We start from the raw sequence: 25,841 nt of genomic DNA, 5'->3' as shown, positions 1-25,841 counted from the left end.
CGGGCTCAAAATCACAGCTATAGGCTACTCGACATCATCCTTTACAGTTCTTGGTGCTCAAACCTCCGTCTTGAATACCCAGCTGAAGATTTGCATTGAGACTGCTAAAGAATAAGAATTGGCACAATGGCAGAGTGTCAGCAACAGATGGCAGTTTATAAACCAGTAAGTCGTATTTTTATTGTTTTCATATATATATATAAATGCATGAATTGCAGACCTGTTTGCAGTGCATTTATTTGAGAGATTTAGGTATTTTGCAACATTTGGGGTATCTTGTCACAACAAGTGATTTTATTATTTTATCTGCCATGATATTTATAACTGTTAAAATTGATATTCAAAAGAGAAGTGCAAAAATATCCTTACAGAATGCACATCTCCAACATAGACAATCACAGTTACATCGATCGAGGGAGGCTTGCAGGAAGGGAAGAGTGTTATCATAATTGGACGGATTTTGCCAGATTCTAACAGGTGATTAGTATTTATCATGTTGCTCTTAAAAGACAAATTAATCTCAGTGTCTTGTTTAAAGGAATATTCCTGTGGGCTTTGCTAGTTTTGTGCACCGTTTTCATTCTGTGTTCTGTAGATTACATGTGAACCTTCAGTGCGGTTCTGATCCGGAGGCTGATGTTGCTCTGCACATAAACCCACACTATAAGGATGGCAGTGAACATATAGTGTACAACACCTACCAGAACAGAAGCTGGGGTTCCGGACAATCCACACCTGACTCTCCTTTCGTCAAAGACAAACTGTTCGCCATCGAGATCCTTGTCACCAAGGAGGCATACAAGGTATACACTCTTTGCATAAATTAAAAGTAAGCCATTTATTAGGGATTCTTTTTAATGGCGACAGCAGTAAAATCTATTAAAAAAAATAGATTCATTAATAAACACATCTGAGACAACATGAAATAAGGATTTACAAAAATCCTTTCAGGTTTAAGAAGCGTTTCAACCTTGCATCAACTACTGATGAACACAATCATTTTTATTTGATCTATCACTGTAAGTTATTTGACTGTATTGCTTTGGAAGGCTTTTGTCTTACAACACATTAAAAATGCACAAATTTATGTTATTTCTTATTTAATGTAATGCAGTCATTCTCAAACTATTTGTCATCTAAACTTCTTTCACCTAATATATTTACTTGAAGTACCCCTGAGATTTTAAAATAAATATATTAATAAATAACTCTTTTTATTTTTACATCATTATGGAATAGAATAAGGTTCCATTAGTTAATGTCAGTTAGTTAAGATAAACTAAGCAAGAACAATCCTTCTACAGCATTTATTAATCTTAGTTAATGTTAATTTCAACATTTACTAATGCATTATTCAAATCAAAAGTTTTGCTTGTTAACATTAGTTAATGAACTGAGAATTAGCATGAACTAACAATTACTTAACTATTATAATATTATTAACTAAATACAGTAATAAATGTATTGAACATTGTTTGCATGAACTAATGGAACCTTATTCTACAAGATTATCTTATTTAAATCAAAGTGATAAACAAGTAAGGTCAAAAGTAATCCAAAAGCAGTGTGATTAAATTACCTAAAATATGTAATCTAATAGATTACATTACTGACTAGAATTTTTGCCATGTAATTTGGAATCAGTAACGGATTACAATTTGTTAGGAATCTACCCAACTCTGCAAACAGGATAAATCATATGCACACTAAAACATTATATACGATTTGTGAGTCTAGTATATCATATATAAAACATCTTACACTTGATCATTACTAGTTTTACAGTTTATCTCAACTGCTTTGGCTCATTTGCTGAAACAGTTTTCACATTCTCTAAACTGTCAGTATAATTGTCACAATGATGTTAGATTACCTCATGTCTCATTCACCAGTGAGAAGGCATTACAGTATAAGCGAATAATATTAAAGTAATAAAGCCTACCATTCTTACTTAGTCTGCGTATCATGTCTGCGTGAACAGGGTGTGCAGACGTATGCAAATACATATGTTGACAGGCAGGTAGGACAGCCTATTGTAGCCATCGGACTGATGGATATGATTGGACCAACGCTTTTTGATCCTATCCACAGATGATATAAATAGGCATTTAAATACATTTAGACCACTTAACTGAGTGATCGCTATTGAGATTGAGATTGTTATAGAATCTTTTCTTTTGTAAAATTTCTTTACAGAACAAAATTGACACCTATCTGCTGTTCAGAATTCCCTGCAGTATAAGTTACAAGTACAGTACAATAAAAATTATATCTGCTTTGTATAGCTGGTAATGAAATTGAAAGACTAACACTGTAAAACTTAGTAAACTGGCCTGTAGTAGGTACATTGAATTTTGCTGGTGGTTGTGTCTGAGTGAGAAAGGAATTCATGCAATTTCAAAGGTGTATTCACTGCATTTGGCATCAAAAAAAGGAAAATGATTCACAGTTTAGCCCACAAAGACTGCTGTTGTGCTTATAAAAATGTTGAAAAAGTGACCTAAGTGTTGACAAATGGGTCATGACAAATGTCATAGACATTTATGCAATATACATTTATGTATGACAGATTTTCACAATTGAACCGTAAATTGAATGTTGTGAAGAACACTACAATTTCACTGAGAATCAATCTATCACTGTACTGTTTATGTATAAACAGAATGAGATCAATAATTGATTTCTAAATTAGTTCTCATTATTATACAATGCTCTCCATAGATAAGTGCTAATGGGAAACACTTAATAAACTACAAACACCGTATTCCAGTCACTCAAGTGAACACCATCTCAGTGGACCAAGACAACAAGCTGGAGTTCATTGCTTACCAGAAATCTGTGGTGAGAAATAATACATTACACTATTAATCATATCATAATTCAACACGATTGAGCTGTCATTTACATTGTTGAGCACTATATTTTATTCTTTATTACACAATTTTATAAAGTTCCTTTTACTGTAAACAGGTGGTCCCGTACAAAACCCTGATCAAAGGTGGGCTACAGGCTGGCAATGCGATTCTCATTTATGGAGTTCCTAATACTGACTCTAAAAGGTCAGATAAAAACCTTAGAATACACTTTTTACATAAACATACATAAACAGATTTACATTAAACATAAAATCAAAAATACAGTAAAATACAGTATTTCTATCTTTTAAAAAAATTGTAAAGTACCCCAAACTTTTGAATGCTAGTGTATCCATAAAAATGTTAACAGCACAACTGTTTCAGCATTGACAATAATAAGAAATGTTCTTGAGCAGCAATCAGCATATTAGAATGATTTCTGAAGGGTCATAATACTGAAGACTGGAATAATGGCTGCTGAAAATTCTATTTTTTTTAATTAAATTACCGTATTTTTCTGACTATAAGTCGCACCTGAGTATAAGTCGCTTCAGTCCAAAAATACATCATGATGAGGAAAAAACATATATAAGTCGCACTGGACCATAAGTTGCATTTATTTAGAACACATTTCCATCTACAGCCGCCAGAGGGCGCTCTGTGTCTTCAGTGTAGACTACAGGAGCACTGAGCAGCATAGAGCGCCCTCTCGTGGCTGGACACGGTAATGTTTTCTCTTGGTTCATGACTCTTAGTTAATTTCTCTTGGTTCATGTCAAATTAATTTTGATAAATAAGCAGCACCTGACTATAAGTCGCAGGACCAGCCAAACTATGAAAAGAAGTGCAACTTATAGTCCAGAAAATACGGTAATTTATTTATTTTCACAATATTACTGTTTTATTGAATTTTAATCAAATAAAGCAGCCTTGGTGAGCATACAAGACTTCTTTTAAAAACTACCATTGTACAAATATACAGTTTGTGTTTGTGATAACATATCCACTCTTCTGGTTCATAGGGTAGAGTTCAATCTGCGCCACAGGAATGGGATTGCATTTCACTATCTATCCCTTTTTGATGAGAATGTGGTTGTCCGCAATACCTCTGAGAATGGGATGTGGGGGGCAGAAGAAAGGAGTAGAGATGTGCCTTTTCTAAAAGGTCAGCTATTTCAGGTAGGCATATACTCACATCCTTACGGTACCTACTTTTCTGTAGAAATGGACAGTGTAATATAATTTTTCTTTATTTGATACAAATCTAAAGTGTCATCTTGATACTGTTAAAGGAATTCACCCAAAAAAGACAATTAATTTACTCACCTTCCAAACCATTAAGTCTTTAGTTAATCATCTCATCTCTTCATCATGAACCGAATTTTCATTATTTTTTTCTGTGAATTGCCCCATTAACAGTTAAGAGTAGAAGAGTTTGTTTGTGACATGAGAACAAACACTTCATCTTGCTGTCAAATAATTTTTTTTTTTATGTGTGATTCAGGTCAAAATCTCCTGCAGTGCAGAGCAGTACGAAGTGTCTGTGAATGGCCAGCAAGCACACACTTACAAGCATCGCTTTAATAAACTGGAGGACATCGATGTCTTTGAAGTTTATGGACAGCTAAAGTTGATTTTTGTGCATGTCTAACAAGGATCCAGGTTGATAGGAAATGCATAAATTAAACTTAAATTAACATGTTATGCATTTATATATATAGAACTGGTCAAATAGCTTCTGCTGGTGATAAGATAACCATAATTTTCTATTTACATAACACTAAACACTAACACACTAAATCTACATTTAAATAAAAGCTGTAGTAGAAAACTACTAAACAGCATTTTCATTAGTGGATCAACATGACCTTCAATTATTGTGAAATTTAAAGGTGCTGTAAGTGATTTTTACAAACTCAAGGCGAAGCATAATTCATAATATGGTAAAACACCTGTGAAAAATATTCAGTGCTGTTGACGGTATGTTCCTCCAATATTGCTGTTTTCAAATAAAGTCACTTGGCCATCATGTACGACTACTGTATTCTCTTATGCATTTAACCTGCTATTATTATTATTATTATTCTTTTTTGAAGAGCAAGTGAACAATCCAAGAATTAATTTCAATAATAAGGGAATGTGTAAGGGTTCGAAAAATTCTAATGGTCTTCCGCTGGTGATAGCATACACACTTTCCAACTATCTAATTCTTTTCTGCAGCTACTGTATTTTAATTACTGTGAAGTTTACAACTGCTGTGAGTGATTTTTACACATGCAGATGTCTCAGTTTCCATATCACTGAAATAAGTGTCTTAAGAAATCACAGCTATGTTTGGAATAGAATGCTGCCACACTCCTCTTATTACTTACTGCAGTATATAGTAGATAAATGGTCTGCATGCTTGAAATAACCATTGTCAAACTAAACAGTGACCTATGCAACAGATAGTATTGTGTGGAATACTGTATCTCATAATGCAGTACATGCAACTGACCCTTCTAATACATTTCCAGCTAAAATATATTGTTCAAAAGTCTGAATATTTCAAATAGCCATGATGCATAAGCCTTCTAGTGACTAGTACAGTAGGTTAACCATAATAACCCTGCTTTTTGTTGATGTTGTGTTTCGATTGCTCTCAAGGTGGCAGTAGAGGTCTGCTTTACTTTCTCATTAAAGCCTTCTCATTGCTATAACATTTATCCGTTCAATATTACTATATCAACACGGTTTCACTATAATTTCTGACTTCCATTTACACAATTAAACGAAATTATTAAATTTAACAATTAAACTGGTTTGTCGGTTTTGTTAAAGGAAAAGGTAATCTGATTGTGGAAAACGAATGTACATTTGATAGAATCGCTCATTGCATTTACTTGTATGATATATTTCATGTTCAAATGTCAAGATGTCTCTAGATGATGTGGTGGTTTATTGTAATACTTAATAAAGAATATGAAGAGGCTTTGTTTTAATATTTCAAGAGAAACATAGATTAAAAACGTATACTTTTAAATTATTTATACAGTTACACATTATAATCAAAATTACCTCTGCTCGGTTATGTTTGAATAATGGACAAACCACCACAGTACTTGGATTTACTGACTATCATACACAACCGCACATTTTAAGGTCTAAAAACATTTGTATTTTAATCAGTTCATAGTAAAGCAATTCATTTGACCAGAAACAGCACATTATATTAGTTGATTAGATAGATAGATAGATAGATAGATAGATAGATAGATAGATAGATAGATAGATAGATAGATAGATAGATAGATAGATAGATAGATAGATAGATAGATAGATAGATAGATAGATAGATAGATAGATAGATAGATAGATAGATCTCATTCAGCCCATATATTGTCTATTCCTCTTGTAATGGTCCCGTTCTTCAGTACTATTTCTGCGCATGCGCAGTACTCGGACTGAATCGAGAGAGAGAGAGAGGGAGAGGGAGAGGGAGAGGGAGGAGGATTCAAACTTCCGGTGGTGTGTCATGGCGGCGTGGTGGAGTATGCTTGAAGTGAGAAACTAAACCAACCCCCCCTCCTCCCTCCACCTCCTCCTCTTCCTCTGTTCTCCACCTTGATTATTTTGCGGAGCGGTCTAGGGGGTATTTGTCGCATCAGGGGCGAATCGGGTGCAGGAATCTGGATCGCAAAAGTGATTGATAGGAGACACAGTGGCGCGCGCATCCGCCTGAGTATGGCGGCGCACAAACCCGTGGAATGGGTCCAGGCCATCATTAATCGATTCGACGAGCAGGTAAAGAAAACACTGGTGGGGGGATTAGACATTTCAAGGCCAAAAACAGCGAGCGTTCAAACGCAAACGCGTTGTTTATGTTGAAGACGGGAGGTTGGTGGTTTTGAATACATTACGTGCATGTCTTCATCCAGGCCTGATATGTTGCATTTGGCAGCAAAAGCCAAATATTGGGCAGTGGGGTCTTGATTGATTTGATGAATGTTCAGCTGAGTCGCTCGCGCGCACTGACTAATATAAACAAAACGAATCAGACTCCCTCAGTTCTTGTTGACATACAGTGAGATGAAATTGCATAGATGAAGCAGCCTACAGGCACCTACAGTCCTGTGCATGCAACCCTGTTTAAAGACTAATCATGTCAGTTTATCAATGCTCTATGTTTTTGAATGTTTTCTGAAACTGTAATACGGCTTTGAATGCTAAAGGACGCATCTTTTGAGCCTGAGGAGGCAATGACAGCACAGGGGATGTGACAGGCGCCTGTCAGAAGTAATTTTTCCTAAATTTAATAAGATTGTCCTTAGATGCTGTTTCTTAGAGCCTTAAAAGTGCACGCAGCGTGTATTGCTTATCGAAGGCATGTCATCTGAATAAATGAATAGCACTTTTGAAGGATGTTATTATAATGATGTACACTATCATGGTGATATCAGTATTTTGACGTTTTATTATACTGTTTGGGATAAATTAGAGACAGCTGAACAAAAACATACCAAGTGCACTTTTAATAACCATCAATACTAAATAGCTGAGCATTTATGAGCTTTTTTTTTTACTGTTTTGAGGTACACGCATGCCTCTGGCCCTGCTGTCACAGCCATAGCATTGTTGTTGTTGTTTTTTTCTGCCCTTGTTAATAATAAATAAATGTTTAATTGTATTGAATGTGCATTTGTAGTGCACTTCAAACCTTAAAGGTATATTTTCCATACCTGCATTTGCATGTGATATAATGTTAATGAAACAAAAGGCCATTTAAGTGTGCTTTCAAAGAAACAAAAGGCCACTTAAGTGTGCTTAAAAAGAGTACACGTTCATGTTGTTCAAATACATTTAAAATTAAAAGAAGTGCATTTTGCATTAATGTCAAATAAAAAAAAAATTTTAGGTACAGTTTTAAATCGTTCTGTTTGTTGTGGTTTAAAGATCTGTTGACTAAGAGACATGTAAAGTACAACATTTTATTTTTAATTTGTTTTTGATTATTACATTTGCAAGAACTACATTTTAAATGTACTAAAATAGCAATTTCATCATTACAAATGTGTAATTGTGAATATATTTAAATGCATAACATACAAGCTTCAATACAAAAAAACAAAAACAAACAAAAAAAAACAATACAGTTTAGTTTACTTAAATGCTTGCTTGTACATTAGGCATTACACGTAAACCAGATTTCAAAGACAATAGATCTCAAGTCCTGCTTGAAAGCTCTTTTAAGTTCAACTGATTGCATTTAATATAAAATTAAAGTAAAAAGTTTTCATTTGACATGCAATTAAGTGCCCAAAAACACTTAAGTTTGCACATATTGTATCTTATAGTGTATTATCCTTGTAATAAATACTGCCCCCCCACAAGGGTGTGCTTGTCATTTTAAAGTTTAGAGGCTGTATTTTTTTCCACAGGGTCTGGCTTGTGCTGCAGATTAGGAGCTCATAACAGTTTAATGAAAGTGTGAAAAGGAGTTTAGACTAAGCCGGTTTAGTGCTTTTGAGATCAGAGAGTTTAAGGCACTTGCTTGGTAAAAGCATATTACATTGACAAGGGGAGCTTCTTGCACTTTTCTTGCTCTGTATATTTTCATGACTTGAATGACAGCTGCTCACCACAATGGCACTTTCATGCAGATCATAAGATGCAGAATTCCTGAATGGAAACTACCTGACAACACTAGGATCGAATGTTTAGACTGATCGTACTCAGTGATGTGTGGCTTTTTCTTTCTTGTAATAAGCAAGTTCTCAGTGGTGGTTATTGTCTTGTCAGCGGCTGTATGAATGCAAAGAGCACCTTGAAACAATGAGCTCACAGATGCCATTGCATGGTCATGGAAAACTAATCTGTTCTCTCTCTGGGGAGAGTTCTGAGTCAGGAATGTGAGGTTGATACAATGTTTTACATAGATTTTGAAGAGCATCATGTTATGAAGATGACTTGAAAATATTTTTTTTCTTTTGGATGATCTTTGAACTTAAGAGAATTTTATTGTTGTTGTTAGGTAGTTTCTGATTACTTATTTTTGTTGGAAGAAGCTGAAAGGATGTAGTAAAAAAAATGATTTACTTGCATTCATGTCGTCCCAAACCTGTACGACTTGAATGAAAGTCACTGGGGTACAATGTTGTTTGGAATGGATTCTAACACGCTTCAGAATTTTTTCTTTTGTATTCTACAGAAGAAAGAAAGTCATACAGGTTTAAAATGACATGAGGTTGATAAATGATTAAAAATATTTTAATATTTAGGTGAACTATCCTTTTGACAATAACCAGGAAAAGACTAAATGATAATTTTTCCCTGCCGTTTTGGAAGGACCCTTCCAACTGATGTGACTGGGTGGAAAGTCATATTTTTCTTGAATGGTGGCCTGGGAAAGTTTAATTTTCAAATATTCCATATTTGTAATTGTCTTTGTGTTTTAGGTCAGTATATCATCCATTCTCCATAGCACACATGAGTATGGTTGGTTCTGCCAAAGTGCCCATAAGGGAAGCGATTGGTCCCTAACCTTTCTGGAATTTTAAACCATTCCTGGGAAACAAAGTGCTCAGTGTCCGTCGGCATCCTGCATTAAAATGGATGTCAACAGGGCTGGGCTGTGTGTTCTGTGCGAGTGCATGTGTTTTATGAGTGTACAGACAGTGTGTGCGCGCCAGATCTTCTCCGGTCTTGAGACTTTCATTTCCAGCCACGCGCTTTTCTCTTAGGGACACACAGTAGTTGGCTGAAAAAAAAGGAGGGAACCTCAGGGTTTCTGAGAGTCTTTTTGACATGCCGACGCACTGGCCATTGCAATTGTCAGGACATTTCAACCGTGCGACCAGTAGTGATTTGATCGTCCTTGCACCACGAATGTAGGCCTACTTATCTTAAGCAGATTATGAGCCAAGATTGGTTGAGATATTAAATTTAAAAAAGGTTTTATCTTTCTTGAGCTTCATTTTTGTGTGATACTAATTGTACATCTTAAAGGGATAGTTCACCCCAAAATGAAAAATATGTCATTTAATTATTCACCCTCATGTCGTTCCAAACCCGTGAGACCTCCGTTCATCTTCGGAACACAGTTTAAGATATTTTAGATTTAGTCCGAGAGCTTTCTGTCCCTCCATAGTCCATGTGACATCAGAGGGTCAGTTAGAATTTCTTGAAGCATCGAAAATACATTTTGGTCCAAAAATAGCAAAAACTACGACTTTATTTAGCATTGTCTTCTCTTTCGGGTTTGCTGTGAGCGCGTTCACTGCAGTGTACTGATAATCCGGTTCGCGAACGAATCATTTGATGTAAAAAAAGTATAATATTGTGAAATAAGCAAACCTTAAAAGGAATAGTTTGTCAAAAAATAAAGAATTGTATAAATGTGAAACTTTTATTTTTTACAAATTTACTAAAACGTGTACAGATATTAACACAATTTAAAATAACTGTTTGCCATTTTATTATGTAATTTAAAATGTAATTTATTCCTGTGATGGCAAAGCTGAATTTTCAGCAGTCTTCAGTGTCACATGATCCTTCAGACGTCATTCTAATATGCTGAGTTCTTATCGGTGTTAGAATAAATTGAAAGCTGATCTTTTTTGTTCAGTTTAATGCATCCATGCTTTAATAAAATTATTCAATTCTTTTAAATAATATTTCTTTTAGTGACTTCAAACTTTTGAAGAGTATTTTTTACAGTCAGATGATATTTGGAGGTGCTTTAATAAATTTGTAACTAAAAAAAATAATTTTTTACTTAACTATTAATTAAATAGAAAGTACACGAAAGATTGGAAATGACGGACAGAATTGGGGAAGACAAGATTGGTATATATTACAAGTCTGATTTAAACTTATTTTGGCAAATAAGCACCACCGCTCAATATATTAGAGCGGTTTGTTGGCATTCATGAGTTGTTCACAAGCTGTATAACTTCTTGAAGTCAGAGTTCTTTTGATCCAGAGAGGAGCCATAGTAGTTGGAAACAGTGAAGAGCAATTCCTCATCAGGGAATGCTTAGAGCGGGGATAGGCCTCCACCCCCTCACTCCTCACTCCTCACTCCACATACGCTTCATTAAGACGGCCAGGCCATGTGCACTCTCAACACTCCCGCTGTACAGACTTGAACTGCTTGTGTGTGTTGAAGAGAACAAGAGCAGATGTGCTGGCCCGCAGGTGCGCAGCACAGGGCGGATGTCTGGAGAGCTGGAGGCGCTTTGTTTTAACACCTAAACTTTAAGCGTTTAGACCCTGGATGGGTGGGTTGGTGCATTAAGTGGGTGTGTCAAATTTAAGACTGATCGACCTCTCGCTCTGCAGTCTGTACTTCCCACATGTTACAAGCTGTTTTCCATCCAGTGCTCTCAATAAAGCCATAACACACTTTAAAAAAAATCTGGGCCACAGGAACCCAGCGATCACACCTGTTAACCAGACCCAAAAGTCTCAACTTCCTTTGATACGACTAAATAAAACGGTTGTTTTTCAGCTTTGGGTTATTTTTTAATGACTGTAGTTTACTAATTCTATAATTTAGAAAATTTATTTGAATATTATTTACTTGAAATTAATTGAATACAATCAGCTGTTGGTCAAAAAATACGCTACTAGGGCTGGGCGATATATCTAACCATATGATTGTGCGCATCTAGTCAGTAAATCTGGTTCCGTGATTACCGCTAAATCGCCATCACCTGCTTTTAAATGGAGCGGCATTTAATAGACAGAGCTGTAGATCACTGACAAGCTACACAATATCGCGTTCATTATTGCAGATGAATCACCTTTGATAATAAACACGATATTGCATAGCTTGTTAGATATAACATTAGTTATATCGCCAAGCCCTATACGCTTCCATACATAAGTCGGAGGTCAGTAAGATTTAGTTTTAAATGAAATTAATGCTTTTATTCAGCAGACACATTAAATATTGGTCAAAAGTAGTGGCAATATAGACATTTACAATTTCAAAAAATGTAAATGCTGTTCTTTTAAACGATCTATTCAAAGGATCCAAGATCAAAAAATGAGTACGGTTTTGACAATAGCAGCTCAACTGTTTTCAACAGTGAAAATCATAATCAGACATGTTTCTAGAACAGAAAATCAGCATATTAGAATGATTTCTGAAGGATCGTGGGACACTGAATACTAGAGTAGTAAATAAACTAATTACATTTTAAAATAGAAAACAGTTACATAGTATTACTTTTTTACTGTTTTGACATCTGGTAAAAAAAAAGCCCCTAAACATCACGGTAATGTGTATCATCTTTTTTCTTGGCTTACTCTCTAGTCTAGAAACTGGCATCAGCTTTTACAAAACATATAGTTTGACTGTTGGCCATAGCTATGATAGATTTCATTGCATCCTTTACGGAGTATGGTGGTTTCAGTTGTTTTTTTTCTCTTTATCCCACTCTTTCTCTGTCTGTCTGTCTCTCACAGCTCCCAATTAAAACAGGACAGCAGAGCACCCACACCAAAGTGAGCACAGAGCACAATAAAGAATGTTTGATCAACATCTCAAAGTACAAATTTGCCCTCGTCATCAACGGTCTGACCAACATACTCAAAAATGTGAACAACATGGTAAGTCCATGTCTATAACTTTCAAGTTTCCCATCTTGATATTTGTATTTTGAAATTCCAGTTACTGTGTTATGTGAGTGAACTGCCTTGACATTGCACAAATAAATCAAAAATGGCAGATAAATGTTTATTTAATTAATTTCTGAAAATAAGTAGGCTGAAACCTGAAATTTTGGGGGGGATTTATGCTTCGAGTGTCACATTGTTAGCTTAGGAACATGGTCATTTCAAACTCTATTGCAATCAATTGAGAGAAGTTTCTTCTAGTCTTCTAGTCTAGCAGAGAAGAACCTCTACCTCTCCCAGCTGATTATCCTGGACACACTGGAGAAGTGTTTGGCAGGGGTGAGCAGCTCATCCTATCTCACAGTGAATTTTGTCCGACCTTTCACTTGTTTTGACTGTCTTATGTCTTGCATTTTAACAGCATTGTTCCTTGCTTTGGTTTCACCTTTGTTGCTGAATACAGTGCAGAGTTGCTTTACAATCACAATTGTTTCATTATTGCCTATCCAGTCCCTGACCTAAAAGATTTCATAGATTTTATTGCAGATCTTTATAGAAATTAAAAGTAATTTTCAGGAAAAATGGTTTGGACTATATTTATCAATTTGATCTTGACAACTATTAGTCTGTTTCTTTTACTATTCTAGGCTGTAGAAATAAACTGAATGTGGTGAAATTGGAACTGCTTCATAGCATCATGGCTATAAAAAATTAATCAACATCTTGGAATCTCAACTATTAAACAAACAGAATATTTTTTAACCATAGCCATTTAGCATGGTATAATAGAAATGGTATACCATATTTTCCGGACTATAAGTCACACTTTTTTTCATAGTTTGGCTGGTCCTGCGACTTATAGTCAGGTGCGACTTATTTATCAAAATTAATTTGACATGAACCAAGAGAAAACATTACCGTCTACAGCCGCGAGAGGGCGCTCTATGCTGCTCAGTGCTCCTGTAGTCTACACTGAGCAGCATAGAGCGCCCTCGCACGGCTATAGACGGTAATGTTTTCTCTTGGTTCTTGGTTCTAAATAAATGCGACTTATAGTCCAGTGTGACTTATATATATTTATTTCCTCATCATGACATATGTTTAGACTGATGCGACTTATACTCAGGTGCAACTTATAATCCGAAAAATACGGTATATGGTAACTACCATTCAAAGGTTTGGGATCAGTAAAAATTAAAAAGTCACATAATCTGCATTTTTAATGTTACAAAAGATTCCTATTTCAAGTAAATGTTGTTCTATTGAACTTTTTGTTAATTAAAGAATCCTGAAAAAAAACACTGAAGACTGGAGTAATGACTGCTGAAAATTCAACTTTGCACAAAAATAAAATATATTAAAACTCTATTTAAATAAATAGAAAACAATTATTTTAAACAATAATAATATTTAACGATATTAAAATATAAAACAAATGCAGCCTGGGTGAGCATAGGCAACTTCTTTGAAAAGCATGAAAAATCTTACTGACCCTAAACCTTTGAACAGTAGTGTGAAATGACTAGTAATTTCAGTTTGATAGCTAATTATTAATACGAGTTTGAATTACTTTATAGGAACATCATAGGGACAGAGATATTTTTCTGGTCTCAAAAAGCAGATACTGTGCAGAAATGTTTTTTGATTGCTCATGAACTCGTGTACTCATGAAGTCTTAGACACAGAGCCCTGGTAAAACAATTAAATCTTTAGCTTATGCTCCCAGATAGAAGGCACTGAACTGGTCCTGTCAGGAGATTATTACATTTGCAGGTGTTTCCTCGTCTTGAGATTATCTGGATTTTCCTTTATAGATTCTTAATTTTTGCTTGCCCAGATTTTACACAGCTGTTCACTGTCATTTTTTGTTTTTGCTAAATTATTTTTATGTCATTTAGATTTTTTTCCATGCTGTTCGGGATTTAATTTGTTCACTGAAAGTCAAGGACCTTCAAGACAACTAAACACTGTATTCTTTGACTAGTTTTGGCTGTCATGAGTTTTAGTATCTGATTTCCTCTCTACCATTGTTACACATTTAGGGCTTTTACTTTGACCCAGTATGTGTGCAGTATATTGATCCGCTAATGTGTTTGTTCACTGCTCTGTCATTGGATTTAATTTCTGTTCTCTTCCCCCTTTCCTGCATGATGCTGATCCTGAAGCGCTGTTTACTTGCTGTAGTTTTTTTGTTCTTCAGCTTGCAACACAGTAGATGTTATTAAATGTTACAAACACAGTATGGTGCACCACACATAAAAAAAGAGAATAGAAATAATAAAGTATACTGTATATTTGTGTGCATCACCAGCAACCCAAGGACTGCCTAAGGCTGGATGAGGCCATGTTGGTAAAACAGTTGCTCCCTGAAATCTGCCACTTCCTGCACTCGTACCGTGAGGGCCAGCATCACGCTGCTCAGCTGCGCAGTTCTGCCTCTGCCGTGCTTTTCTCTCTCAGCTGCAACAACTTCAATGCCGTCTTCAGTCGTATCTCCACCAGGTACCTTTCTAACACGCTGGGGGTTCCACATGGCTTTGTTCTAGGACCTCTTTCATTGTGTGAAACAGCCCCCAAAATAACCCCATAGTAACTAATAAAAATCACTTATTTTACACATTATAAGCCTATTGTAAATAGTGTTATATTTGTGTAAATGCTAGACTGTTTTACTTGCTTGACTACAAATTGAACAGTTAAATGCTTTACAAATTATTAACTTTAATGTACCAATGTCTCTTCATAGGTTGCAAGAGCTCACAGTTTGTACAGAGGACACAGTGGATGTCCATGACATTGAGCTCATCCAGTATATCAATGTAGACTGCTCCAAGTTAAAGAGGCTCCTACAAGGTAAAGCATGCTCTATTTTATACGTTTTTATTGCATCAGTATTCTTAAAATTTATTGTTGATGATGAATTTTATGGGTATTCTAAACTCTAAAGCTGCACGGTTAAAATCACAATCAAAATATGGCACAGTGCAAGTATTAAACCACAAATGTGTAAATAATTCATAATAATTGTATTTAAATAAATATATGGTCTTAAACTGTTTGATAACTTCCTGTATATTCCCTTCAGAAACAGTACTAAAATTCAAATCTTTGAAAAAGCCGGCTCAACTTGCAGTAATCAGCAGTTTGGAAAAGGTATGTACTTTGTAAACAGTATAATAGATTAATTAAAAAAAAGGAAATTATAGATTGAAGGAAATTATAGTCAATATGTTTGTGTCAGGCATTCTGGAACTGGGTTGAACACTACCCTGATGAGTTCACTATGCTCTATCAGAGACCCCAGGCTGATATGGCTGGTTAGTGACACCATAACTCATATCCAGATTGACTTGTTTATTAGATTGCTTGATGAAGTCCAAGTTTACATGTGTAAAGATTAAACTGTGTGTTTCTGTGTATACAGACTGTGCAGAAAAACTGTTCGACCTGGTGGACAGTTTTGCAGAGAGTGCAAAAAGAAAGGCTGCTGTGTGGCCGCTACAGATCATCCTCCTCATCCTCTGTCCAGAGATCACTCAGAGCATCACCAAAGAAGTAGGGGGGGAGGAGAAAGCTAACAAGGTCAGTGGTCACACAGTGAATTAGACTTCTATTCCTGCATCTTTTATTTACTCCTCTTGCTGTTTCCAAAGTCTTTTATGTTGAAGTTGAGCATTGGAACCAATCGCAGACATATCTTTTGTGCATACAAATGTTTTTGGAGACAAACCTAGCAGATTTTTTTTTTGTCTTCAACAGAAGTCATTTGTGGACAGTCTACGGAAGGCTCTGGGACAACACAGCAGCAGCAGACAGTTGACAGAGAGTGCGGCGGTCGCATGCGTCAAACTCTGCAAAGCATGCACTTACATCAACTGGGAGGACAATTCTGTCATCTTCCTCCTAGTTCAGTCCATCGTCATGGACCTTAAGGTGAGGAGGACCATTAGTTTGTGTAAACAGTTACAGAGCAATACATGTCTGAAGGGAATGAAGAACATCTATTCTTGTGTTTCTAGTTTTGTGTAACTTTGCTCTCTCTTCTCTCCCAGGGTCTTCTGTTTAACCCTACTAAGCCATTCTCAAGGGGTGCAGGCTGCCAGAGCGCCGATGTGGATTTGATGATCGACTGCTTTGTGTCATGTTATCGCGTCAGCCCTCGTAACAACCAGCATTTTAAAGCAAGCTTGTTTATTACATCTTAGTGTCAAGCATTTTGCAACATTATACAACATTATAGCAAATAATAGACAGTCATTCACTAAAGATTTAATATTATTACTATCACAGCATACTGAGCTAGTCAACATTCATTTCAGGACAAATTTAAAATCATTGCCATAACCATAATTGCCACATAATATTGCCCATAATATTATTTTTATTTTAATAAATTGATTTCTTTGCTAGGTATGCCTGGCCTCGACTTCCCCTCCTACCTTCCATTTTGTCCTGGTCAACTCCCTGCACAAAATTATCACCAATGTAAGTATGATCTCTGTATGGACATTCACGCAATGCAAAATTATATAAATATTATGCAAATAATTACATTTTTTAAACATTATGCAAATGAAAAGCAACTTTAAATAATTGAAAGACCGTTGATGCAATTAAATTATCTCAGCATTGTGTCAGCATTCTGCTTGAGTTTTGATGGTTGTTCATGATAAAATGCATTTTGTGATTCTGTTATTTATATACAGACATGCATAATTATTTTCTACCAGCAATTCATGTCAAATGTGATTAGATCTTTAGATCTTTTTTTTTAATAGCCATTTACATAGCCCACCAATAATGTTAGTGGATCCATCAGAAAGAATGCCTTCTTGCAACTTCCAACAATGAAACCACTGCCAGTGTTGCTATAGAAGTGCACTAATTTTGCACTTTATAGCTTATTGAAGTCTTTTGTAAAGGCAATTCAGAGAATTGTTTTTTAAACACTTTATGAATGTCAGAAAAGTATTGCTGAAAACATGTTACAAAAAGTGTGAACTGTGTTCTGAATTATGGAGTTAAACCGTGAAACAGTTTTTCACCATTTCTGTGTTCAGGATTTTTTGGGCGGGCCTGAAATCATGTTTGGAATGACTCCCGATTCTCCTAACACTATAACAACTAGAGCACATTAACATTGGTGGTTCGTTCGCTCAATTGCGAGTTACTGTCATTACCGTTTGCAAGCTATGCCTTCATCACGTAATTGCATGCACGCCTGTGTCAATTCAATTAAGCTGCTAGGTTGTAGTGATATATGACAGTTGAGAGAGGCGGCAGCTTTCCTTCGAGTGGGCGTGGTTTCAGCACCGACAGCGGACACGCCCCCAGCATTTGAAAACATATACTACTGCTTATTTTTTCAAGGTTTTTTTGATAACCTATTTACTTGGCTTTTTTTTTATCATTCAAATTTGGGTGGGTTGTTAATAACTCATTATTCTGTGGTGCAACGAACTCAGAACACATATTTAATATTGCTGTACACAGACTTTAATATTTCACGTTCATGTTCTTGCTAGTCACACCTGGACTGGTGGCCGAAGATTGACGCCATCTACTGCTACTCAGGAGAACTGCGCACCATGTTTGCTGACACATTGGGTCGAGTGGTTCAGAGTCTTGGTGCCCATCCACCTCTTAGGATGACATCAGTGAGACACACACTAATGCTATACATTGACATATAATCATCCATACAGGTTATGATGTATAGAAAAGCAGTGGTCTTTTTTGTTGTAAATTTCATTATTTACATTTTTTTTTTGCAGAGTCTGACATTCAAAGAGAAAATGACGACTAGTTTAAAGTTCAAGGAGAAGTCCACTGACCTTGACTCGCGTTCTCTGCTGCTGGCCCTGGTCAAACTCATCCACGCTGACCCCAAATTAATGCTGCATGTGAGTTTTTGGTGGTAATATGTATGAAATAGTCATTTAGCTTCTGTTAAAATGATGATGTTACCTTTTGTATAGTTATTTGTAAGTTAGAGTTGTCTCTGCGTATTAGGCTAGGGCTGGAAAAAGTATTTTAATGTCAGAAAAGTTGAACCTGTCACCTTTGACGTCTTGCTCCTTTAATTCTGAAAAAAATGCTCTAATCCAACAGTGTTTGTGTTTTCTGACTGTCTCAAATCCTGGATTATCCAGATTAGGATTTCTTTTTATTTTTTTTATTTTACTGAAACAGAGTGGTTCTTTTTCACAGTCTTTTCTTAACGTGATTTGATATGAACTATGATTTGACCTACAATGGTCTGTCTAAACAGCTAAGCTTACCAATAGACAATAGAGTTCAAGGATGATTCTGATCAAAGTAACATTTTTCTCTCCACCAGAACCCAGGGAAACCCGGTCAAGAGATCCAGAACAGCACAGCTGAGCTCATCAAAGGTCTGGTCCAGCTGGTTCCTCTCAACCACAGTACTGAGCTTTCACAGGAAGCCATGGAGGTAAGACTGTTTGTTTCTCTGAACCTCTCATTTGGTGGTGTTAACCCCTTTACTCATTCTTGTATTCTCACCCAGGCACTGTTGGTGTTACATCAGCCAGAAACTATTGAGCTGTGGAACCCTGATGCACCCATTGAGACCTTCTGGGACATCAGGTGGGCATAAATAGATTGGGTGAGGTTGTTAAATAGGCAAGTGGAAAGATTATCTGATTATATTCTCCTTTCTCCCCTCTCAGCTCCCAGGTCTTATTTCTGATCTGCAAGAAGCTGATTGGACATCAGATGATCAACAGTACAGAGATCCTGAAGTGGCTCAGAGAGATTCTCATATGTAGAAACAGGTTTCTCCTAAAGAACAAGGTAAAAACATATTCTGTCTCAACATGAACATCTAAACGGATCATGAATTCATCCTGAAATCATGTCTCATTGGTGTGCAGGAGTGTGCCACACAGGGCAGTCTCATCCCTATCAGCAGACAGGCTCAGACCAAGCTGGAGGTGTGTCTCTACACCTTCCTGTGGAGCCCTGACGCAGAGGCTGTGCTGGTGGCCATGTCCTGTTTCCGGCATCTCTGCGAGGAGGCGGACATCCGCTGCTGTGTGGACGAGCTGCCTGTGCACACGGTCCTGCCCAACTACAACACCTTTATGGAGCTGGCCTCTGTCAGCAATATGATGGCTACAGGTTTGTGATTAGACTGACAGATTTAAGCTTAAGGCCCTGTGTCCAACAAAACGTTTTTAGGCAGCTGAAAACGCCCACTTGAGAGCGTGGCACAGATAAAATATATCTGATTTGGTAGATAATTTGTCTCTGACTAAAATGCTCTGTATGGCCATAAACCAGTAATATTAATTTCTCCTCCTCTTTTTTTTTTTTTTCAAATGCTACTCAGAAAAAAATCTTGTATAGTTATTGTAATGCTGTGAGATGTTTAATCATATTTTATTTGTTTGTTTATCACAGCATTTGATATTGATGTAGCTAAATAAGTTTTTTTTTTAAATATACAATTTATTCATTTAAATGAAATTTTATTTCATTTATTCATTATTCATTTAATTACTAATGCTGTAATATTTTTGTAAATCAGTTAATATCAATGTGGCTAAGTAAATAAATTTATACATTTGTTATTTTTGGTCATGAATATGTGTGTGTGTGTGTGTATAGATAGATAGATAGGTAGATAGATAGTTATAAAAATATATATAGATTTATATTTTGCCATAAATAGGGCATTTGATACTGATAATCATATTTCTAATTAATATTATGATTTAGTGCCAGTAAGTTTTTTTTTTTCATCTCATTGCAAATTAAAACACTATCCCCTGGTTTCACAGATGAGGCTTAAGCCTAGTCCCAGACTAAAGTGTAAATCTGAGCTGTTTTACTGTACGAAACCTGCACTGACTGATCTTGAAATATATCAGTGCCTTTGTTTTGTCTCAAGATGCACACAAGTACTGTTTTTTTCCAAGGCATATTAATGAAAATGACTTTAATGTCCTTATTGAAATATGGCTTTATCCTGGTTTAGTCTAAGCCCTGTTTGTGAAACCGGGCCTTTATGTCCGTTTGTGTGTTCAGGCCGCAACACACTTCAGAAGAGAGTGATGGCGCTGTTAAGGAGGATAAAACACCCTACAGCTGGAAATTTAGAGGTCAGGATTTCATTGTGTCAGTTCATGTTAATTTCAGATGTAATATGTTTTTTTTTTCAGTTATTAATTGCCAGTTGAGATCTTTTGCAGTATCTTTTAATTTAGTTTTTATGTTTTTTTTCATCTTAGGCATGGGAAGACACATATGCAAAATGGGAGCAAGCTACTAAACAGATACTCAACCACCCGAAAAAAGTGGAAGATGGAAAGGTAGTTAAAAAGAACACTGATCAGTCAGGGATATCACTTTTTTCTCCCCTTTACCAGCTATTTTGTCTCTGTCCTCAGGAGTGGATCAACATGACCGGTTTCTTGTGCGCTCTGGGAGGGGTCTGTCTCCAGCAGCGCAGCACCCCTAGCCTAGGAACCTACAGCCCTCCTATGGGCCCCTTAACCGAACGCAAGGGCTCCATGATCTCTATGGGCTCTTGTGAGGTCAACAGCGAGACGTCACTCAACAGGTTTCTGGACCGTCTGCTGGGTCTCATGGTCTGTACACATGAAAAGGTTGGCGTGCAGATTCGCACCAACGTCAAAGACCTTGTGGGACTGGAGCTCAGTCCAGCTCTCTACTCCATGCTCTTCACCAAGCTACGCAACAGCATTGGACGTTTTTTTGAGACCCAGGGTCCGGTAAGAGATGCTAGTCATGACATGCAGCTGTAGAATGAGATATTATGTTCGAAGTAGTGCACTTTCTATTTTTTATTTCAGAATTGTTGAGGTGTAATTTGACACATTCAGAGCATGAAGCTCATATGCTTAATATTGCACTTAAATAAAAAGCAAATGTTTTATTATAAATAAAATAGAAGTAAAATTCTTGTGTAATTAAATATCATTATATAATAACATTTATTTTGAAGCATTAATTATTTTTGCAGATTGCTTTTTTTATCTTTGTAGATATGTGTGTTTATTATTATGTATATTTAAATATTTGATCATATTTATTAAAAATATTTAAATGAGTACAACAATATCTCTAATTGTCATGAAAAAGCCACAATGCAAAAACCCTCATAAATTTATGCTTCATTTTCTATTTTAAAATACTGGCAACAAATATAACAAATTACTCAACTTATCAACCAATTAAATTTCTTCACTAAATAGTTGTCATGTATAGTTTTGGACACAAGGTGGCAGAATACCAACGTTGTCGGATCAATCCAGACAATGCACTCCTTTTAAAGCAACACTATGTAACTTTTCATTTTATATCATATTATCAGCATCACATCACATTCTACATAAGCTTCTGCCACATTCTGTGCCGGTGTCTTTGTTCTAAAACCTTGTCTCATTTTCTTCTTCAGGTTCCCATTACAGACACGAACACACTGTTTGTAGAGCAGACCATCGCCATCATGAAGAACCTGCTTGACAGTCACACTGAAGGAAGCTCAGAGCACCTCGGTCAAGCCAGCATTGAGACCATGATGCTCAATCTAGTTAGGTGAGACTTTCATTTACACTTAATCTTTTCTTTTTTTTTTTTTTTAGAAAAATGTTGATATAAACACTGGATTTGCACGGATGGTTGGCATTTTAATGAAAAGAGCTTTAAGAAATATATTTTTCCATTAAAGGCTTTTTCTTAATGATCCCTCTTTCTTTCTGTTTCCTTCTTCTGTCATCCTCAGGTATGTGCGTATTTTAGGGAACGTTGTCCATGCCATTCAGATCAAAACTAAGCTGTGCCAGCTTGTGGAGGTGATGATGGAACGCAGGGATGACCTCTCGTTCTGCCAAGAGATGAAATTCAGGTAAACTTAAACAAAAAACATTTTTTAAAAAATTTAAAAGAAGTCGCTTATGTTCACCAAGGCTGCATTTATTTGATTATAAATACAATAAAACCATTAATATTGTGAAATATTATTACAGTTTGAATTAAAATTCTTTTTGGATATATTTTAAAATGTAATTAATTTTTGTGATTGCAAAGCTGAATTTTCTGCATCATTACTCCAGTGTTCAGTGTTTTATATATATATATATATATATATATATATATATATATATATATATATATATATATATATATATATATATATGTATATATGTATATATATATATGTATATATATATATGTATATATATGTATATATATATATATATATATATATATATATATATATATATATATATATATATATATATATATGTATATATATATATGTATATATATGTGTATATGTTTGTGTGTGTGTGTGTGTGTATGTGTATATATGTCTGTGTATTTCAGGATTATTTGAAAATTCAAAAGAATTGCATTTATTCCTCGGTGTTGAAAATGTTTGTGCAGCTAATCTTAACAGCACTCACACAATGTTATAGACGCATACTGATCATAATCTTTTTTTATTTATTTTTTTGCATTGAAAAAAGTAGATTTTTGTTTGTTTGTTTTTGTGTTTTTTGAACTGTCAGGTTATGAGATATCAGAATTTGTTGCTTTTTTTTTTTAGAAATAAAATGGTGGAGTACCTCACAGACTGGGTGATGGGAATCTCTAATCAAGCAGCAGACGACGACGTCAAATGTCTGACCCGGTATTGTCTTTGCAGTTTCGTGCCATTCATAATATGTTTAGTGGCTTAAAGCCTGACAGCTATTCTTATCTTTTCTCATGCTGTGTTTTTGTGAACGTGTCCTGCAGGGATCTGGACCAGGCGAGTATGGAGGCAGTAGTGTCTCTGTTGGCTGGTCTTCCCCTGCAGCCTGAGGAGGGTGATGGCGTTGAGCTGATGGAGGCCAAGTCTCAGCTCTTCCTGAAGTAGGACCCTCAGACCAACCCCGTTTTGTCTTTCAATGTCTGTTTTCATCCCGTAATCTCTTCTCTTCCTCCTTTAGATACTTTACGCTGTTCATGAACCTGCTGAATGACTGCAGCGAGGTCGAGGAAGACGGCCAGCAGGTGGCAGGCCGGAAACGTGGGATGTCCAGACGACTGGCGTCTCTGCGGCACTGTACTGTGCTGGCCATGTCTAATCTGCTCAACGCTAATGTGGACAGCGGCCTCATGCACTCCATCGGTGAGAAACACTGACATTGTCATGGATTCTTATAGTACTTAAGCCGATTTGACTGAAGTATGTGATTCTGATGTCTTTGAATAGGTCTGGGGTACCATAAAGACCTGCAGACGCGAGCTACGTTCATGGAGGTGCTCACTAAGATCCTTCAGCAAGGGACGGAGTTCGACACGCTCGCGGAGACGGTGCTTGCAGACCGCTTTGAGAGACTCGTCGAGCTGGTCACCATGATGGGAGACCAGGGCGAGCTGCCCATAGCCATGGCACTGGCCAATGTGGTCCCCTGCTCTCAATGGGTGAGGGATATTAAGAATTTTAACAGTTTCGTTAAAGTTCGACAAAATAAGAACAATTAAATAGAGCTATTGTCTGTTTGAAAATATGCCTGAAAAGGTTTAACGCAAACTCGTTCATATTGAGAATTTTATTTTTAACAGCTAGACGTAGAAGCTAAAAAAAATTAATTTTAAAATATTTTTCACACAATAATGAAAATTTTATGAGGATTGTTTTTGATGCTGAAAATAAAGTTATAATTTTTTTATGGCATTATGAATGGGCCTTAAAGGTATAGTTAACCCAAAAATTCTAATTTTGTCATAATTTAATCAAACTCGTGTTTTTCCAAAACTGTATGACTTTCGTCTGTGGACCATGAGATCATTTTTATTTCTGGGTACAAACAGTGGAAATCAGTGGGGTCTAATCGATTAATAATTCATCTTTATAACTCCGAGAATGAGGCATTGAATGAATTGTTGGTCATTTGAGAGCTGTTGTGCTCCTTGTTCTGATGGTTTTCAGGATGAGCTGGCCAGGGTGTTGGTGACATTGTTCGACTCCCGTCATCTGCTGTATCAGCTTCTATGGAACATGTTCTCAAAAGAGGTAGAGCTGGCTGACTCTATGCAAACCCTCTTCAGAGGAAACAGCCTAGCCAGCAAGATTATGACCTTTTGCTTTAAGGTAACATGAAAGTATGCTAGTAATAGCACATTAGTTCTAAGTTTATGATACCAAATCTGACACCAAACTTTTGAATGGCAGTGTATGTGTACTTTAGATCTGACTATGTGTTTGCAGGTTTATGGAGCTGCATATCTGCAGAAGCTTCTGGAGCCGCTGTTGAGAGGAATCATCACCACGCCAGAGTGGCAGCAAATCAGTTTTGAAGTAGACCCTACCAGGCAAGTTTAGTTAAACTAGTTAAACTCACATTGCTAACACTGTTTAGTCAGGTCTAGCTTTTACTTCTCCTTTGAAGGGGAAATCGGATGCCCCTGTTCCACAAGTTGGTATGACTCTTTAGGGTCATCATGAAATGTCTGCAACATACTTTGGTTAAAATTTCTCAATGGTCGTGTAAAACAACACACTTTTTAACAGCTCTGCATTTCTTATGAGACATTGTTGCTACACCTGCTCGAGCTGAGAAAATGACGGACAGCGTACAACTGGCTGAGCGTGGAAATATGCTAATATGGGACAGTCTGTCAGCGGTAGTGGGAAGTGCAAAATGGCTTTATAATTGAAACATTTTCATTTATGGGGGGATAAAAAAAAAAAAGGAAAGAATGGATTTTTATCATTGTATGGTGGTTGTGTCCGATGACCCATTTAAAAAAGTTTTCCATTTTCAAAGTACAAATTGGTTTCTCTCACTGTCATTCTGCTGAAATGTTAAATGTCTCATCTCCTCTATAGGCTCGAACCAGCAGAGAACCTGGAGGAGAACCAGAAGAACCTGCTGCAGATCACAGACCGCTTCTTCCTGGCCATCATCAACTCTTCAACAGAGTTTCCTCCACAGCTGCGCAGTGTGTGCCACTGTCTCTATCAGGTACGTTTGCTGCCTAATGCCAGTCTGCTGTTTTTTTACTCGTGTTACTGCATCCTCTGAATGACTGCACTGAGGCTGTCTTTCTTGCTTGAGCATCCACTGATCAGTCTTCCAGTCACTTCTAACATGAGAACCTGCTCTTATCCTCTCTCACGCCACTGCTCACCTCTATCTGTCTGTGTACAAATATATCAGACAGTTTAAATGCCTCCGTTTCCTTTAGATGCACACTTCATATACATTCAAAAGGTTATTATATGTTATATTTTTAAAATTTATTGTTTGAATGGGAATCCTGCATACTTCCATTATCCCCATTAAAGTGTAATGTATTAGAAAATGATGACAAATGGCAAAGAAGATCTGCTGAATCAGACGT

At 36.3% G+C, this 25,841-nt stretch overlaps 1 protein-coding gene and 1 pseudogene across 4 annotated transcripts in view; both read left to right on the top strand.

Moving 5' to 3' along the window:
• The first annotated feature begins 126 nt into the window (after nt 1-126).
• On the top strand, nt 127-4,842 carry LOC128028811 (galectin-9-like; annotated as a pseudogene).
• Nucleotides 4,843-6,346: 1,504 nt separating this feature from the next.
• The window catches only part of LOC128028920 (neurofibromin-like), a 71,357-nt gene continuing 51,862 nt past the window's right edge, over nt 6,347-25,841 (top strand). For 2 of the 4 annotated variants that reach the window (XM_052616263.1, XM_052616262.1), the window contains exons 1-29: nt 6,348-6,638; nt 12,306-12,449; nt 12,717-12,794; nt 14,767-14,957; nt 15,202-15,308; nt 15,541-15,608; nt 15,697-15,772; nt 15,880-16,037; nt 16,215-16,388; nt 16,508-16,636; nt 16,866-16,940; nt 17,981-18,112; nt 18,230-18,358; nt 18,796-18,909; nt 18,985-19,064; nt 19,148-19,271; nt 19,352-19,598; nt 20,508-20,581; nt 20,711-20,791; nt 20,870-21,214; nt 21,901-22,040; nt 22,228-22,350; nt 23,056-23,139; nt 23,247-23,363; nt 23,441-23,622; nt 23,707-23,918; nt 24,427-24,588; nt 24,706-24,809; nt 25,327-25,462. In XM_052616263.1, the coding sequence (XP_052472223.1) occupies nt 6,579-6,638; nt 12,306-12,449; nt 12,717-12,794; nt 14,767-14,957; nt 15,202-15,308; nt 15,541-15,608; nt 15,697-15,772; nt 15,880-16,037; nt 16,215-16,388; nt 16,508-16,636; nt 16,866-16,940; nt 17,981-18,112; nt 18,230-18,358; nt 18,796-18,909; nt 18,985-19,064; nt 19,148-19,271; nt 19,352-19,598; nt 20,508-20,581; nt 20,711-20,791; nt 20,870-21,214; nt 21,901-22,040; nt 22,228-22,350; nt 23,056-23,139; nt 23,247-23,363; nt 23,441-23,622; nt 23,707-23,918; nt 24,427-24,588; nt 24,706-24,809; nt 25,327-25,462 (3,846 nt within the window). In that variant the 5' untranslated portion in view covers nt 6,348-6,578. Of the gene's footprint in view, nt 6,639-12,305; nt 12,450-12,716; nt 12,795-14,766; nt 14,958-15,201; nt 15,309-15,540; nt 15,609-15,696; nt 15,773-15,879; nt 16,038-16,214; nt 16,389-16,507; nt 16,637-16,865; nt 16,941-17,980; nt 18,113-18,229; nt 18,359-18,795; nt 18,910-18,984; nt 19,065-19,147; nt 19,272-19,351; nt 19,599-20,507; nt 20,582-20,710; nt 21,215-21,900; nt 22,041-22,227; nt 22,351-23,055; nt 23,140-23,246; nt 23,364-23,440; nt 23,623-23,706; nt 23,919-24,426; nt 24,589-24,705; nt 24,810-25,326; nt 25,463-25,841 lie in introns of all 4 variants that reach the window. The other 2 variants (XM_052616261.1, XM_052616260.1) reach the window with 2 other exon arrangements.

This window comes from Carassius gibelio, chromosome A15 (genome assembly GCF_023724105.1).
Source record: "Carassius gibelio isolate Cgi1373 ecotype wild population from Czech Republic chromosome A15, carGib1.2-hapl.c, whole genome shotgun sequence".
Taxonomy (NCBI): domain Eukaryota; kingdom Metazoa; phylum Chordata; class Actinopteri; order Cypriniformes; family Cyprinidae; genus Carassius; species Carassius gibelio.
The sequence above is the reverse complement of the archived record's forward strand: the minus strand, read 5'-3'. Positions and strand labels throughout refer to the sequence as shown.